Consider the following 16,598-nt stretch of genomic DNA (forward strand, 5'->3'; position numbering starts at 1 on the left):
TTTTATTTGAGGATGTAAAAAGTGATCTTTTATTATTATAGGCAATGTGTGAAAAGTATATAAAATTTTAGTTTGTATAGGAGTATAATATATAATAGTATTTATATATTAAAGATTAGTATAATTTATAAAAGAAGTGTTTGATATTATTTAAACTGTTTTAGGTAAATTAAATAACGAATGTCAAATTTGAGGGTTTTTTTGTGTAAGTATTTTTTGGGGTTTTTTTTGTATTAAAATGTATAAATTTTGTAGGGAATATATGGTTTAATTGAATAAGGTAGAGGTATTGGTATTTAACTTATATTGTTTTATGATGGTGTCATTAAATATTTGTAACATATGTATTTGATAATTTAAAGTATTTTCATGAGGTAAAATAGTAGTTGGTAATTATTGAGTATTAATTGTTATAGCTTTTTTTATATTTTGTCTAGTATTTTTTAATTTGTGAGTTAAAAATTTTAAATCTATTGAATTAGTTATTTTAAAATTAGATTTTAATTTTTTTAAAAGGGTATCATATTAAGTATGTTTAATTTGTTGATAATCAGGTATTAGAGGAAAATTTAAATTGAAATGGATTATTTTTTTAGGGGTAATAATAGATATATTTGTATAGGTTTTAGGGATTTTCACAATTTGAGAAGTGGAATTATAATTAGAGGATTTAATGGTTATTTAAATAATATTTATCTATTTTGTCTTGTTTTTAATTTGAGTAGAATTTTTATATTAAATAAATTGGGAAGTATTAATTTGTATTTGTTTAGTATAGTTTTTTATTTTGGTTATATCGTCTTATTGTATCTAAGAAATTGTGTTTATAATTAATAGGAAAAGAAGTATTTATGGAGTAATAGGTAATATTAATAATAGAAGATTTTAGAGTTAGATTAATAGATGAAGAATTTAATAATATGTTTTTATATTTATATTTTTCATCCTCTTCTGATATTATGTTTTGATGTAGTGGTAATATTTATTATGTCACAACATTGATTGGTAGGATAGGTGTATGAATTTTGTGTTTGAGATTTAGTTGAATTTTTTTATCGCTATTGTCATTGGATAGTCGTGTTTGTCTCTTTGATTTGGAGAGGGAATCCTGGTGTTTAGGTAAATATGGTAATTATCAATCTTGAGAAGCAAAGCAATTTGAAAAGTTAATTTTGTAAAAAAAGTTGATTAGTGGGGATAGTTAAATAATGTTTTTGATTTGGAAGTATAATAATAATTGTATTATTATTTCCTTGAGTAACGATTTTTGTAGGTTGTGGTTTATTTTTATCATGTTTCTTGAGCCAGATTTTAGTTCTAGGGATCAAATTAGTTGATCTAAAATTTTTTAATCTGTTGGTTATTGGAGGAGGTTTATTTAATAAAGTCTATTTTTTAGCTCTTGTATAAGGAATGATTAGTAATTCAGTAATTTGAGTTTTAGGAATAAAATGCAAAGTTTTTTTTTATATTAGAAAGAATTATTTTAATTTTTTTTATAATTGGAATTAATTATTTTGGTTAAAATTTGGATTTTTTTTAGCTAGATTAGAATGCGGAGTAATTTGTCCATAGTATCTTTGTGGGATTTTGATCCCTATTCCCGTTTTATATTTTAATATATTTTGGGGATTTATTTATATATTTTTTAAAGTATGTAAATTCTGATTAGAAGATCTAATGGTGGTTTTAAAAGGTATAATTGTCTTTTTATCTATTTTTTATCATTGTATTTTTTGAAAAGTATAGATCTTTTTTATTTGTAAGTCAGGTGTCATTATTTTTATAAGTGGAGTTAGTTTCGGTTTTATGGGCCGGTTATTTAATTGTTGTGAGGTTTTAAATAAATTATTTTTTTAATTATTATAAGAATTATTATCTAGTTTTTTAAGTTTTTTTTAGCAAATTATTTATTTTTTTTATTAAGTCTGAAGTTTGTGGATAATAAGGAATATGATAGATTTATTTAATATTGTTTTGTTTAGTATAATTTCGTATTTTTTTTCTTTAAAATGGGATTTATCATCATTTTGAATTTGTATTGGTATTTTATAATTTAATGTAATTATTTTTAAAATTTTAATAGTATTTTTTTGTATAGTTTTATGGTATGTATAGGTGATTAGTATTTTCGAATAAGTATTTATATAAGTGTAAATATATTGATATTTTCTTGATTGTGGAAGAGGATCTATATAATCAATTTGTTAAATTTGTGTAGGAGTTTGTTTTCTATGTAATTTTCTAGTTATATGAGGAAGTGTTTGTTTTTTGTTTAATTGACATGTAGGATATTGTTTTATTATTTGTTTTAATTTAGATAAAGGTGTGGATAGTCTTCGGTTTTGTGTCTATTTGTATATAGTGTGAGTTTCTGTATGTTTTGTTTTGGTATGGATTTATTTTGTCAATCCTTTCAAGGGAGGAGGGAGATTTATTTTAGTAATTGCAGTTAATCGATTAGTTTTAGCATTGTATTTATGGTCAGTAGAATTTAAGGTATTATGAGTATTTATATGAAAAATAGATATGTTAGTTTTTTGTATAATTTGTTATATTTTATTTTATATTTTATGGTGTTATATATTTTTTATGAATTTTTTAATTATCTTTATATTAACGTGGCATCTAAGTAGTAAGTCCATTTGTAATTGTCCATGAGTTTGTAAAAAGATGATATTTATCTTCTGTTTTATGTTTTAAAGTCTGATATATAGCTTGTAATTTAGTAAATTGGTTATTGGTTTTTTTTTCTGGGTTTTTAAAGTTAAAGTTGTATAAGGGTTATAAGTAATTGTTTTTTAATTTTTTTGATGATCTATATATTTAGTAGAGTCCTTAGTAAATCATGTATGTTTTTTTTGTTGTTTTGTTAAAGTATTACATCTATTTTTTATTTTTATGGGAGATATAATTTTTATTATATATGGTATTTTTATATTATGAGATTTTTTTTTTATTTTAGTTATTTGTTTATGTAGAGTTAGAATTTTAGTTGGTTTAGGTTTTGTTCTATTTTGGATGTATCATTTTTATTTGATTATATTGTTTTTTTGTGTATGTTTAATTTTATGTGAAGCTGGGTCATGTATAATCTCTTGTATAATGGGAATTTTGGGATGTAATAATATTGTATGGCCTATTGCTAATTGTTTAGTTTTTATTAAAGTTCAATATGTAGCCAATAATTGTTGTTTAAAAGGAGTATATAATTGATTTGTTTCTGGTAATTTTTTGGTTTAAAATCCCAGGGGCATTTTTTTGGATTTAATTTTTTGTCATAAATTTTAATTAGTATAGTTATTTTTTATTGATATCATTAATTTAATGGGCCCTTTTTGAATAGGCCAAAAATTTAGGGTGGCTTGGATAGTAGTCTTAGTAGTCTCAAATGTTTGTTGTTGTTTTGATTTTTATTTAAATTTATATTTTTTTTCTAGTTATTTTATATAATGGTTTTAAAATTTGATTTAAATGAGGAATATGGTTTTGTCAATATTTAAATAGTTTTATAAATTTTAGAGCTTTTTTTTAGTCTTAGGAATAGTAAAATCTAAAATCTTTTGTTTTATTTTAGGTAATATATTTTTAGCTCTTTGATTTTATTGAATTTTTAAAAATTGTACTTTTTGAGATGGTTCTTGAATTTTTTGTGGATTAATTTATTTATTTTTTAAATAGTTTAATAATCTTAAGATGTTTTTGTATTTTTTTTTAGTTAGGGATTGAATTAATATATTATTAATATAATGAGTAATTATAGTAGTTGAGTCTAATTTATATTTATTTAAATGTTTAGTTATTAATTTATGATAAATAGTAGGGTTATGTTTATATTTTTGAGGTAGATGGGTAAATGTATATTATCTTTCTTGTCATGTGAAGGTAAAATAGGGTTATTGTTTTTTATAAATAGGGATAGTAAAGAAAGTATTAGTTATATTTATTATAGTATATCAAGTTTTAGGGTGACGTTGAATTTTTTTTATTAAGGTAATAGTATCTGGCATTGTGGTTGTGAGGGGTGGGGTAATTTTATTTAATTTTTTGTAATCTATTGTCATTTTTCATGAGTTATTGGATTTTTGAATGGGTCATAATGGATTATTTTATTTAGTTGTAATAGTAATTATAATATCTGTATTAATATAATTTGTAATAGTTTGAGTTATTTTTTTATGGCCTCTTGGAATTTGATATTGTTTATAAGAGATAATTTTAGTAGGTTTAGGTAATGATATAGGAGTCTGATGTAATTTTTTTCTAATTATATGATAAATTTTAAAAGCATGAATAATAAAATGATAATTTTTATTATTTAATGCTAAAGATATTTTTTAAAGTATATTAATTTTAATTATATATTTTGGGATGGGAATTATTATTATTGAATATTTTTTGTGGGGAAAGTGTCTAATTTTTATTATTAATTTAGTTTGTTTTGTTTGTATTTTAGTATTATTTAATCTTGTAATAAAGTAGTTTTTTTAAATTTATTAGGATTTTTATATATTAAAGAGGTCTCCCACCCCTGTATTTATTAAGGTCTTAATTTGGGTTTGTGATCTATTTTTTTAATAAATTATAAGAGGGATATGAGGTTTTAAATTAGTTTTAGATATTGTTTTGTAATAAGGTGGATCGCCAGTGGCTTGGCCACATTTTTATTTTAAATGAGTAAGTTTATTTAAGGGATAAAGGGAAGGTGATTTAACAGGGGGAGCAGTGGGCACCACAGAAAATGAATTAGATGATTGATTATCAGTCAGAGTTATTTTTCGAGTTTTAGCATTTTTCACCTGATCCCTATATATTTGCCACATATCCTTGGTAGGAATGCCATCTAGTTTCTCCCTAGGCACTCCCGCTTTTAAAAGAGCTTGAAACATTTCTTTTCGTGGAACTCGATTCTGTATTCCATTAGCTCCACTTGAAGTTCTGTTATAATCTGTTTTTTCCAGGGAGGGAGCAGTATTGTTTTATTTTTCCATGTCCCCTATCTCTGCCATTTTTTCTAACACTGTTTCAATAGGGGACCCTGTCTCAGCCAACAAAAGAGTCATCATTAAATGTTTATAAGCAGGAGGAGCAGTGCGCACTATCAAATTATGCTGGGTAGCCGTCAGAGGGCTCGCCAAATACATGTCAGTCCTAGCATAATAGCCGTTTTCATGGCTTCTCCTTTTAAACGGGCCATGCCATCCTTTAAAGTATATCATGGATGCGTTTCAGTCGGCCATGACTCATCAGTAGGATATTGCGCAACATATCCCCTAGTGGTCAAAGTTAACACAGAGGTGGAGGACTCAGCTGGATCGGCATGTTGATGATCTCGAATACCAGTTTGAACAAAAGGATTAGTGGAGATTGTAAGAAATTTTTGGGTATTTATATGATCCATATTAATTTCTCCAGCTCTAGTATCAGTTATTCTAATTATCTAATTTAACAAGGATTCTCCAGGCTTTTGGGAGAATTTGGTTAAAATATCAGTAATTTTTTGCTGGGAAAAATCTTTAGTAATTATGGCATATTCTCTTTGATAGCCCCTAACCTTCTGTTGCCGTCGCTGGAGGGGTTTAGCTTGTAGTGGGCCTGATTGCACTCGTGGGGGATATCTTTCTTGGTCATATCTATGTGCTTCTTCCTCTAAATCATCCCAATTAACATCATCATCATCAGTATCATCCCAAATATCTCCATCCCAAGTATCAGGGTCCCAATTTATTCCAGCTGTAGCGATAACAGCATGTACTTTTCGGGAGTTAACTCGTCCGCGCCTCTTCTTATATTTATATTGAGCGCAGCGAGCAGCAGCTTTTTCCGCTACAGACTGATATCCACGAGTTTGATCCCCCAATATAAAATTCTGACACTGTAACATAGCCAATTTACTCTGTAGTTCGGCATTTTTTTTAAAGTAAGATTTTCTTGTATTAAAGTTTCTACTTTCTGACACATACACCGATAAGCAGACAACAAAATCCATCTTCGGCGAGAGATGGCAGTTAATTCAGTTCCTTTTTCTATCGGAACAGTTCCCAACACTTCGATAACCTGGGGAGGATTTGCCTGCTGCAGTTTGCCACTCTAATTTTCACTTAAACCTGTTCCCATAGCCCATTGTCTGGCTAAGGAGGCAAACTGTGGATCTTCCCACCCAGGAACATCACAAGTAACACAGGCGATTTTTTTTGTTTTCTTACGAAAGAAAGGCATGGCTGCGTTGTCTCAGCGGATCCTGCCGACTACGCCAATTTGTTAGGATAAATTTTATTTATTGTCCTTTGTCGTGCACGGTCTCTTAATTAATTTGGCTCGATCCGCTATAAGAACGTCCACCAGCCTTAAATAAGTACAAAAGGGAAAGTTTATTGAAGGATATGTGCATATAGAAAACAAAAGTAAGAATGGAGAGGATAAAGAAAGAGAGTCTTCTAATAGTAAGAGGGACTCTATCCGGGAAATTATCCTTAGGCTCTCTGGCAACAATATCGGAATGTTGGAGGAATTAGGTTTATCATTCGCAACACAGCACGGGTCTCTTCAGCAATCCCTTTGGCTACAGGTTTCAATCTCGGGCGTAAGACAGTAGCAGTAGCCTGGGTTAGGTGGGTTGTTTTTATAGCTCTCTAGACAAAGGTAGTAAAACTACCTGAACTTTTGGCGCGAAACAGGTGAATGTGCTTGCAGTCACGTCCCAACCAGGCCCTGGCCAGGGGTCTGGGAGGGGCAAAATGTATCACATTCCTTATCTTGATGTTAAGAATATCTGGTCTTTTTAACAAAGTCCTCCCTGCTTTTTTTCAGGGAACTGGCCAGGTATCCAGGGAAAGAAGAGGTGAACTAGTGATTATGCGCCTTAGAGAGCCAAAAGCCTTAACCCAAGCCTTTCCAACTTAAAGTTTTAACTTTCCTTATAGCAACCCACTTTCCAGTCCACCTTCTGTTTCTCTTAGACAGAAGCTATATTTCTCTAAATAAATTCTTACTAATCTTAACCTCCATTATTCCTATAATTCATTCTTTGATTTTACAGAACACAAACTCAGAGTTTCAGATAACTAGGAGGTTCAGAGTTACATTTACCTTGTTTGGATTATTTTTGCTTATTTGGGTTACTTGGTGCCCTATATCAATAATACATACATTATTATATATTCATTCATGTACTCAACAGATGTTAAACAGCTACATCTAAGATACTGGGTGCTTATAAAAATAAAATCCTTTCTCAAGGATAAAAACATGCATAAGTATATAATTATAAAGCAAGGTAGAATATATTATGTATTGGATGAGAAAATAAGGTCAGGGGCTTATTTGGAAAGGAGAATTCAAATGGAAAGTAAGTGATAGCATTAAGAAGAAGCAGGCAGGGATGGGGATTTAGCTCAGTGGTTCCACTGCCTGCTTCACAAGTGCAAGGATCCAAGTTCAATCATCAGTACCAAAAAAAAAAAGAAACAGGCCATAGAATTAGGTCTTGAAGTATCATCATTTTGAGAAGCAAATATCTGTGGGGGAAGGGGTATTCTAGGCAAAACAAAACAAATAAGGGCTTCATATTTAGATATATTAAACATACTGCTATCACTAAAAATCCATCGTACAGGATGTAAATCAACACACCAAAAACAATACCATTCCTATACACCAATAATGCATAATGAGAAAAAATTCAGGAAAACAATTCCATTTGCAATACCTTAAGAAAAATTAAATGCTTAGGAAATTAACCTATCCATGAAGATAAAATACATCTACAATGAATATAACAGAACATTGAAGAAATAAACTGAAGATATTAGAAAGTGGAAATGTCTCCTTATTCATGTATTGAAAGAACTAATCATGTGAAAATGGCCATATTATAAAACATAATCTAGAGACTGAATGTATTCACTCTTAAAAATCAACATCATACTTCAGGAAAATAGAAAAAAATACTATATTTATTGAAATCTGACAAGACCCAGAATAGCAAAATTAATCCTGAGAAAAGTGAGCAATGCTGGAAGCATCAGAATATCAGATTCCAAGTCCGACTATAAAACCATAATAATGAAGACAACACCATATGGGCAAAATTACAGACTTGTACAAAAATGGAATAATACAAAAAACACAAAAACAAACCCATGAACTTACAACCATCTGATTTTTGACAAATGGGCAAAAGATACACCAGGGCAAAAAGATAGGCTCATTTTTTTTTTTTTTTTGTTATCGGGAATTGAACTCAGGTCCTTGCGCTTGTGAGGCAGGGGGCAAGCAGTGGCACCACTGAGCTAAATCCCTGGCAATGGTGCTGGGAAAACTGAATATCCACATGAAGAAGACAAATTATATCTCTTTCATCTTGTATAAAAATCAAATTAAAATGGATCAAAGACCTACATATAAAATGAGAAACATTCGAACTGATGGAAGATAAGATGGGGAAGCACTTAAAGCCATACACATAGACAAAACTTTTCTATTAGGATACCAATAGTACAGGTAATAAGATAAAGAATCAACAAGTGTGACTACATCAAGTTAAAAGGCTTCTGCACATCAAAGGAGACAACTAACAGACTGAAGAGACAGCCCACTGGATGGCAGAAAATCTTTGCTAGTTATGCTTTGACAAAGGACTATTATCTAGAATATATATGTAACTCAAAAAATTAACCTCCAAAATAACAACAAAAAAACCCCATCAAAAAGTGAGTAAATGATCTGAATAGACATTTCTCAAAAGAAGTAGTACAACTGGCTAATATGTATATGAAAAACTGGTCAATGTCCTTAGCCAGGAGAAAAATACAAATAAAAACTATATATTCTCACTCTATTTAGAATGTCTGTCATCAAAAATACAAAAATGATGAATGCTGGTAAGGATGCAGGGGAGCAAAGGAGCCTACCTACAGTATTGGTAAGATGAACCACTGCGGAAATGAGTATAGAGATTACTAAACAAACTAACAAAGAAATATGATTTCATTCAGGTTCTGGGTAACCAGGACTGGGTGTGTTCTTGAAAGTATTTAAGATAGGATACCATAGTAATGCATGTATATCCATGTTTTGTAACAGCACATACCAAAAGAGCTGTTTATATAGCCTGAAAGATGAACTAAAGAAAATGTGATGTGTGTGTGTGTGTGTATGTATATACACACACACACACACACACACACATACATAAAAAGGCAGGAAGAAAAATGAAATCATGCAATTTGCAAGAATATAGGTAGAACTAGAGACCATTATGTTAAGGGAAATAAGCCAAACTTGGCAAGTTAAATGCTCCATATTTTCTCTTGTGAGAAACCAAGTAGGTAAGGAGAGAGAGAGAGAGAGAATGTAGATTTCTGGAGATAAAGAAGGGGATCATCAAGGGATGAGGTTGAAAAGGAGAAGCGATAATAGGATTCAAAATGATTGAGGTATGTTACATGCAATTGCCCAAAAGAAACATTTTAACTTGTTAATATTTACAATAAAGAAGAAAAAAAGGATAGAAATTGACTAATTGATGTATTATTATAGGTTGGATAAAAATGCCACCAGTAAAGATCAGGTGTTCAAAGGTGAAGTTCTTAAAAGGTGATCAGATCACGATGGTGATTAACCTAGTCAATGGATTTTGATGAGTTCATACTTCAATGTGCTATCAGGATGTAGGGGCTGGTTGGAGGAAGTAGGTCACTATCATGGCTTTGATGGGTAAATCTCCTTAGGGTTTATCCATATCTCTCAATTTCCTTGCTGTCATGAGTTGAACAGCTTTCCTCTGCCAAGCCATTCTGCCATAATGTTTCTGTCTTGTGGACAGTTAACCATGGAATGAAACCTCTGAAACCATGGGCCAAAGTAACCCGTTTCTCTTTGAAGTTGCTTATGTCAAGTATTTTATCCCAGCAATAGAAAAGCTAACTAAAACATACGTCAACTTCACTGATGTACTGTGCTCATTACCTGAAAAACTGTTATCACCTAAGACACATCAGTTTTGAAGTACATAAGGACATATTACATTTAATAAACACAAGTAAAGCAATTCCCTCAGGGTATGAAGTGAGAAAAATGGATGTAAAGAGAAGATGCCAGGATTGGTGGAACACCCCTGTAATCCCTGAACTTTGGAAGGAGAAGTCAGGACCATTGCTGAGTTTGAGCCCAGCCTGGGCAACTCACTAAAACTCTGTGTCAAAAATCAATCAATCCATCCATCAATTAATTAATTTAATAAAAAGGGCTGGGGATGTAGCTCAGGGAAAAGGCCTTAGGTTCAACCCCATGTACTAAGAGAAAACAAAAAGTAGAGAGGAATCTCATCAGCTCTTAAGAGTGTACAGGGCTGTCGTATTGTAGAGTCCAAAATTAATTCAACTTTACTCCTTTTAAGTCTAAAAAACCAAAAACCCCCAAATTAAAGTGAAATAGTGACTTTTAGATAAGTAAAAAACAAATTTTAATTGTCTAAATTTTTAATACAGCATTAATTAGAGCATGTTTATTGATATAACTGTGAATTTGATCAAAAGTCTCCTATGTGTAAGAAGACACACATATAAAGAATTATATTAATAATATTTAAAATAAACAGCAAGTAATAGCTTATTCATAATTGCTAAATATGGTGTAATATCTCAACAACAGGTAACTACACAAAAGTTTGGTGCAATTTTTATTGGTCCCAAGATATAAGAACTTGTTTGCAGTACTTCACTCTTTTTAATTGTAATGGCAACATTATATTTCTTTTTGTTTAAATTTTATTGTAATTTTGATAGGACATAAATGGTTAATGGACAGACATCACCAACTTGACTGAACTAACCTGAGGAAAAAATACTTTCTATATTATCCAACTTATTAATGATTGCTCTTATGCTGGTTAAAAATGTCATCTTGGACACCATGTTTATATAATAAATAATTCTAATTTATACAATCAGACATTATATCTTTTTAAAAAACTAAACGCTATCACTTTTCTTCAACTTGTAAAACACTTGTGCAAGTTTCTTACTAGGATTAGAAGCAGCGAGCTGACAAAAGAATATGAGATGGTAACATGAGATAAAAATATCTCTGAAACTGTCCATCATTAATGTTTTATCAATGGGCAGGTCTCTCATATTGATGTATCAAAAATATATTTCTAACAGCAAAGTAAAAATTCCCTTGTTCATTTCTTAAATTTCTTTGTCCTTAGTTGGTCACATCAATAAATCCTATAGTCCACGTGAAACACCATGACAATGCATATTATGTAGCATACGCTATACTGAAATCAAATAGCAAAAGACCTAAAAATTGGGGAAATTCTTCTGAACCCTCTCTTTTTCTGCTTTTTATTGATCTGGACGCAAGTACATATGCCTGGAAACAAAAGAATCTTGTAGTATTTCCACAATGATGATAATTAACTTTCCCACCATGAAGAAAAGTAGCCCATGCAGCCCAGGTCAGTTACATAAAAATGGGCAGCTCCTACGAAAACATTATATTTCTATTATTAATCTAAATTAAAAACTATGAGCAAATATTTGATCAATCAAAAATTAAGGATTAGTAACTATATGAGACAACACAAATCAACTAGAAATATAATGTTTCAAGGTTTTTCATTAGGTAGAATTTTAATTGATCTTTGAATAATAAACACTTATTCAATCATAGACTCAGTAGGAAAGCATTCCTTGCAAAATAAATTGTTCTGCTCATTGAAAGAGATAATTATATTTCAATATATTTTCTATCAGGTTAAGCAGCTTTTTAAGCAATGTTAGGATCTGAATTGGGAATCAAAATACTACTCAAGTGTCCTGAGTGGTAAGTAAGATAAAAAAAAAAATCAAGCCAATTATTTTCACAACTTCACAATCTAGTCAATGTATCTCAATGTTCATTGAGCATCTCCTATATTGAAGAGACTATGCTAGGCCCTATAAAGTATATAACAATTAATTTAGTCACTATCCTTAAGAAATATATAACAAAACATAGCAGTTCAGACTACATTGAATTAACAAGTGTTCAAAGAGTAAGAGTGATTCTAGGAGCTCTTGGGGCTATAAGAGAAAAAGATTTTAAAAGGTAACAATTACCTCATCTCCCATTTGTGGGACAAATGGGGAACGGCGTGGTATGGTATCCAAAATCCACTGAGGGGCAAACCATTCTTCACTGGGCTCACCTGCCATAGAAACCATTCCTCCTTTCTAAAATATAAATGCATTTATAACATATATATTATATACTATTTAATATGTTTATTCCAAAATATATAAATATATCAGTAACAATGCTAAAAACAGCAGATCAGGAATATTAAAACTATCAGGTTATATGAAAACCTGAAGTATACAATTTTAAACATTTTTCTTTAGCAATTATACCTACTTTCTCTACCAATAAAAAAAAATCAAGTTGTTCAACTTTGGCCAATCGGTAATAACCTCATACTACACACCACCTAAAATCCATAATTTTAATATGCCACTCTAATGCCATTAAAAAACACAACCCTTACTCTATTTCTTAGAATATTACAAGAGCTCATATACTACTAACAAAATAATTTTAATACAATAGTGATACTAAGAACATAATTTTAGAGCCAGGCATGGTGGAGCACGCCTGTAATCCCAGCATTCCGGAGGCTGAGGCAGGATGATCACTGTGAGTTCAAGACCAGCCTGGGCTACACATTGAGTTCAGGTCAGTCTCAACTACATAGTAAGACCCTGTCTCAAACCACCCCCCCCAAAAAGAACATAATTATGCCTATAACAGGATACAGAATGTATAGATAATACAGTTTTGAATTAAATTAAAAGAATTACAGGGATTAATTCTTTATGTCACTGAAATGAAATTACACTATGGAATACAGTTCATTGATGAGATTACATAAAAGCATAAAAGAATGGCAAAAGAGCCCTGCACAATTTATTATATTCTTTCATCCTCTGAGTAAAAAGTGCTAGAAACTTATGATTGGTAACAGGACAAGAATAATACTTTTGTTCTATTGTGGCTTACTACTGTTTGCTCTATTTTAATAAAAAATTGTCAATGTGTTTAAATTTAATAGAGAACTATAATGATAAAGACGTTCTAGCCTCTACTTTTATAAGAGAAGTATTTCAAATATTCTTTTTATCTGAAATCAATTTAAACTTACTTTGATTTACTTGATATCTCAAGTGAAATGCTATTTTGAGAAAGAAGTCAAAGATATACTATCAAATACTCAAGTATCAAAGGCAAACAGAAGCAAATAAAAAAACAACAAAAGCAAAACCAAAACAACATATGCATTCACACACCTTCTTTCTAGTCTGCTTAGGTTTCTTTTGCCTATCATCTGGTGACTTCAAATTCTCTTCTTCAGAGCTGCTGCATATTTTCCGTGTTGCCTGTCTGGTCTGTCTTTTTGGAGGTTGTAAATTTATTCCAGCATCTGCTGTCCAATCAGAATAGTCACTTGATGAATCACTGTAAATAAATCAAAATTGTTAATATATAAGTACAGGAAGGACATAATTTTACCTCATAATTTAAAGATGATCAGTGCATTATCAAATAACATTATAAATGATGCAGCTTAAAAGAGAAAAATATTAATATAGAATTTTGATTATTAATTATATGACTATAATGAAATGTTCTTTGTTTCTATAATAGGATTTAAAATACCTGTCTATGGGCTGGGGATTTAGCTCAGTGGTTCCAGCACCTGCCTGGCAAGCGCAAGGACCCAAGTTTGATCCATGGTACAAACACAAAACAAAAAAAAACAAACAAACCAATCTAAAAAATAATAACAATCAAATAAAAAATCCTGTGTAAATCACAAAAGCTTCTTTAAAGTGTACTGCATTCCTAGAAATAGTGAAATAGGGTTGTTTCAAAACTGAAATAAATATATATATATGCATATATATATTATATCTATATAGTGGCCAAGATGTAGAATCTTCAGTTTAGAAACTATCTTATCTTAGGATAAAAGGAATTGAAAAGCACATGGTGACATCAAGAACATATTAGCAAAGACAGGATAAAACATCAAGTCTCTAGGCTTTCAATCCAGTACTCTTTCTGATATAAAATACAATGTATTTTGCTGTACTGTGAATTAAACCCATGGCCTGATTCATGCTAGGCAAACAGTCTGCTACTGAGCCACATAATTTTTATTTTAAGACAAAATTTTGATAAGCTACCCAGTATGACTTGAACTTGAGATCCTCCTACCTCAGCATCCCAAGTAGCTAGGACTACAGGTGTGTGCTACTACACCCAGATAAATACTATTTTAACTAGAGTTTTATTAAACTCGATAAAAATATAATTTCATACTAAAGACCATTGAATAATTCTGACTAAACCAAAACCATTAAAGTTACCTGGAAGAACTTTCACTTTGCCATTCAATAACAGGATCCTCTACAGAAGCATCACTTGTGCCAACAGTTTCATCTTCCTAAATAAAAAGCCAGAAATTGAAATATATAGTTATTATTATCTAGTATGATATTTATTATCAATCTACTATCTGTTAATACTCCCACACCAAATCTAGTTAAAATGTATGTAATTATTTTTCTACATATATCTGTAACTCACAAGTAAATCTGTCAGGTATATAAGATTTTCTAGCACATATTATCCTACAAATAGAAAGAAACTTTTTATTATTCCAAAACCCGAAAGACTTTTTAAGCCCCAATACAGGATACCCTCTTAAATGCCAAAAAAAAAAAAATTAAAAATACTGTACGTAACAGCTGGGGATTTATCTCAGTGGCACTGTGCCTGCCTTGCAAGCACGAGGTCTTGAGTTTGATCCCCAGTACCCAAAAACAAAACAAGACCTGTATGTGATCATCCTTTTAATATCAAGATATTCATGCAGGGGAGGTTGTGAGTGGGGTGAAAGGGGAAATATCTTTGAAAATTAGTTTAAGAACAGTGATTGGCAAAAGAATGAGAAATCCATACTTCATCAATCCCTCATTATGCACTTAACAATTAGAGTTGTTAATGGAACAAAAGGATTGGCGAACAGAGGAACAGGAAGAAAAGAAATGATACATTTATTTCTTAAAATGAAATAGGTGGGTTTGAGAAAAATCTATACTCAGTGATTTATAAGAGATGAAATCAGTTTTTCTAGTTTGGATCAAAAATGTCCCCTTAGAAGCCTGTGTTCAGAAGTGGGACTTTTGGAAGATATGATAATGAAGGCACTAGTATCATCAGTGGATTAATCCACTAATGAGTTCACAGCTGAATGGCCTGTTAGAAGGTGGGGAGGGGGCCGGAGATTTAGCTCAGTGGTGCTGCTGCCTGCCTCATAAGCCCAAGGTCCCAAGTTCCATCCCTTGCACCCACCCCCCAAAAAGAAGGTGGGGCCTTGTTAGAAGTAGGTAACTGGAGCATGCCTTTGAAGAGTATATTTAGTCTGTGGCCTCTTCCTCTCTGGTTCTTCCTTGATTGCTGTTTGCCGTAAAGTGGGCAGCGTTCTTTTACCATGCCCTTTCATCATGGTATTTTTGCCTTAGAGCTAGCTGATCACAGACTAAAACCATTGAACCTGTGAGCTGACATAAACCTTTTTGCTCTTAAAGTTGTATCAAGTATTTTGTCTGAGCAACAGAAAGCCAACTAATACATCAATAATAACAGAAAATGTACATATTATGCTGATTTTACACAGCCAACTAGTCCTGGGACTGTTTTGCTGGCATGTGTGATACCCTCACCAAGGTAATATCTTAGGTGCAAATCAGAAAAGATACCTTAAAGAATTTAATATATCAAAATTTGACTACTGTCTTATTAATGAATAAACTACATCAATAAATTATTAAAATAGGTGTCCATTAAATAGGCCTTTAAAATAAACCCAAATGGATGATTTAAACTAGGAAACAAAAAAGCACATTGAATAAATACTAGTAGAAATCTAACCTCTGAGGAGCTGTCCAAATCATCCTGTACACTAGAATTTTGACACGATGCATGTGAATTATGCTCAATGTTGGACCGTGTTTGATAAGTATGCTGACGCTTGCGTTGTGTCCTTCGCAAAGAGCGCCCACACGTAGGCTGACAATCATTCTATAAAAGAGAAACAAAATAAATTTTTACAAATTAATGAAAAGATCAGTAAACACTCAAAAACCAAATAAACTAAGCAGCTAAGAGAGGGGGATGAAGTTAAATTATTAAAAAGAAACTAGATTCATTCATAGGAAAATGGATACATATTGAGGATATATTCCTAAATGAAATAAATAAGTCACACATGTGTAAATACCGAATAGTTTCTCTGGTGTGAAAAACTGTAATAGTACATACATAAGATCCTAATGAGATAACTGACAATGTGAGATAGGAAGAAAAGGGCGAAAGGTGTAAGGAAAATGGGAAGGGTAGGGGAAAGGTAATAAGGGAGAAGAAAAAATATGAGAAAAGGAAAAAATGGAAATAAAATGTTTGTAAATGGGGAGGGGAGGAGGGGTTGAAGGGAGGGCAGGGACAAGGGGAAAAAATGAGAACAAAGACCTGTCATGTAAAGGTACCAG

The 16,598-nt window shown here is 31.2% G+C and overlaps 1 protein-coding gene across 1 annotated transcript in view; it reads right to left on the minus strand.

The window, feature by feature from the left end:
- Positions 1-16,598, minus strand: part of Brwd3 (bromodomain and WD repeat domain containing 3) — a 169,737-nt gene that overhangs the window by 27,555 nt on the left and 125,584 nt on the right. The window contains exons 21-24 of the mRNA XM_010631085.2: positions 15,982-16,131; positions 14,415-14,491; positions 13,332-13,500; positions 12,108-12,221 (exon numbers count right to left, since the gene is read on the minus strand). Of these exons, the coding sequence (XP_010629387.1) occupies positions 12,108-12,221; positions 13,332-13,500; positions 14,415-14,491; positions 15,982-16,131 (510 nt within the window). The remainder of the gene's footprint in view (positions 1-12,107; positions 12,222-13,331; positions 13,501-14,414; positions 14,492-15,981; positions 16,132-16,598) is intronic.

This window comes from Fukomys damarensis, unplaced genomic scaffold (genome assembly GCF_012274545.1).
Source record: "Fukomys damarensis isolate Sample0158 unplaced genomic scaffold, DMR_v1.0_HiC HiC_scaffold_39, whole genome shotgun sequence".
Lineage (NCBI taxonomy): Eukaryota > Metazoa > Chordata > Mammalia > Rodentia > Bathyergidae > Fukomys > Fukomys damarensis.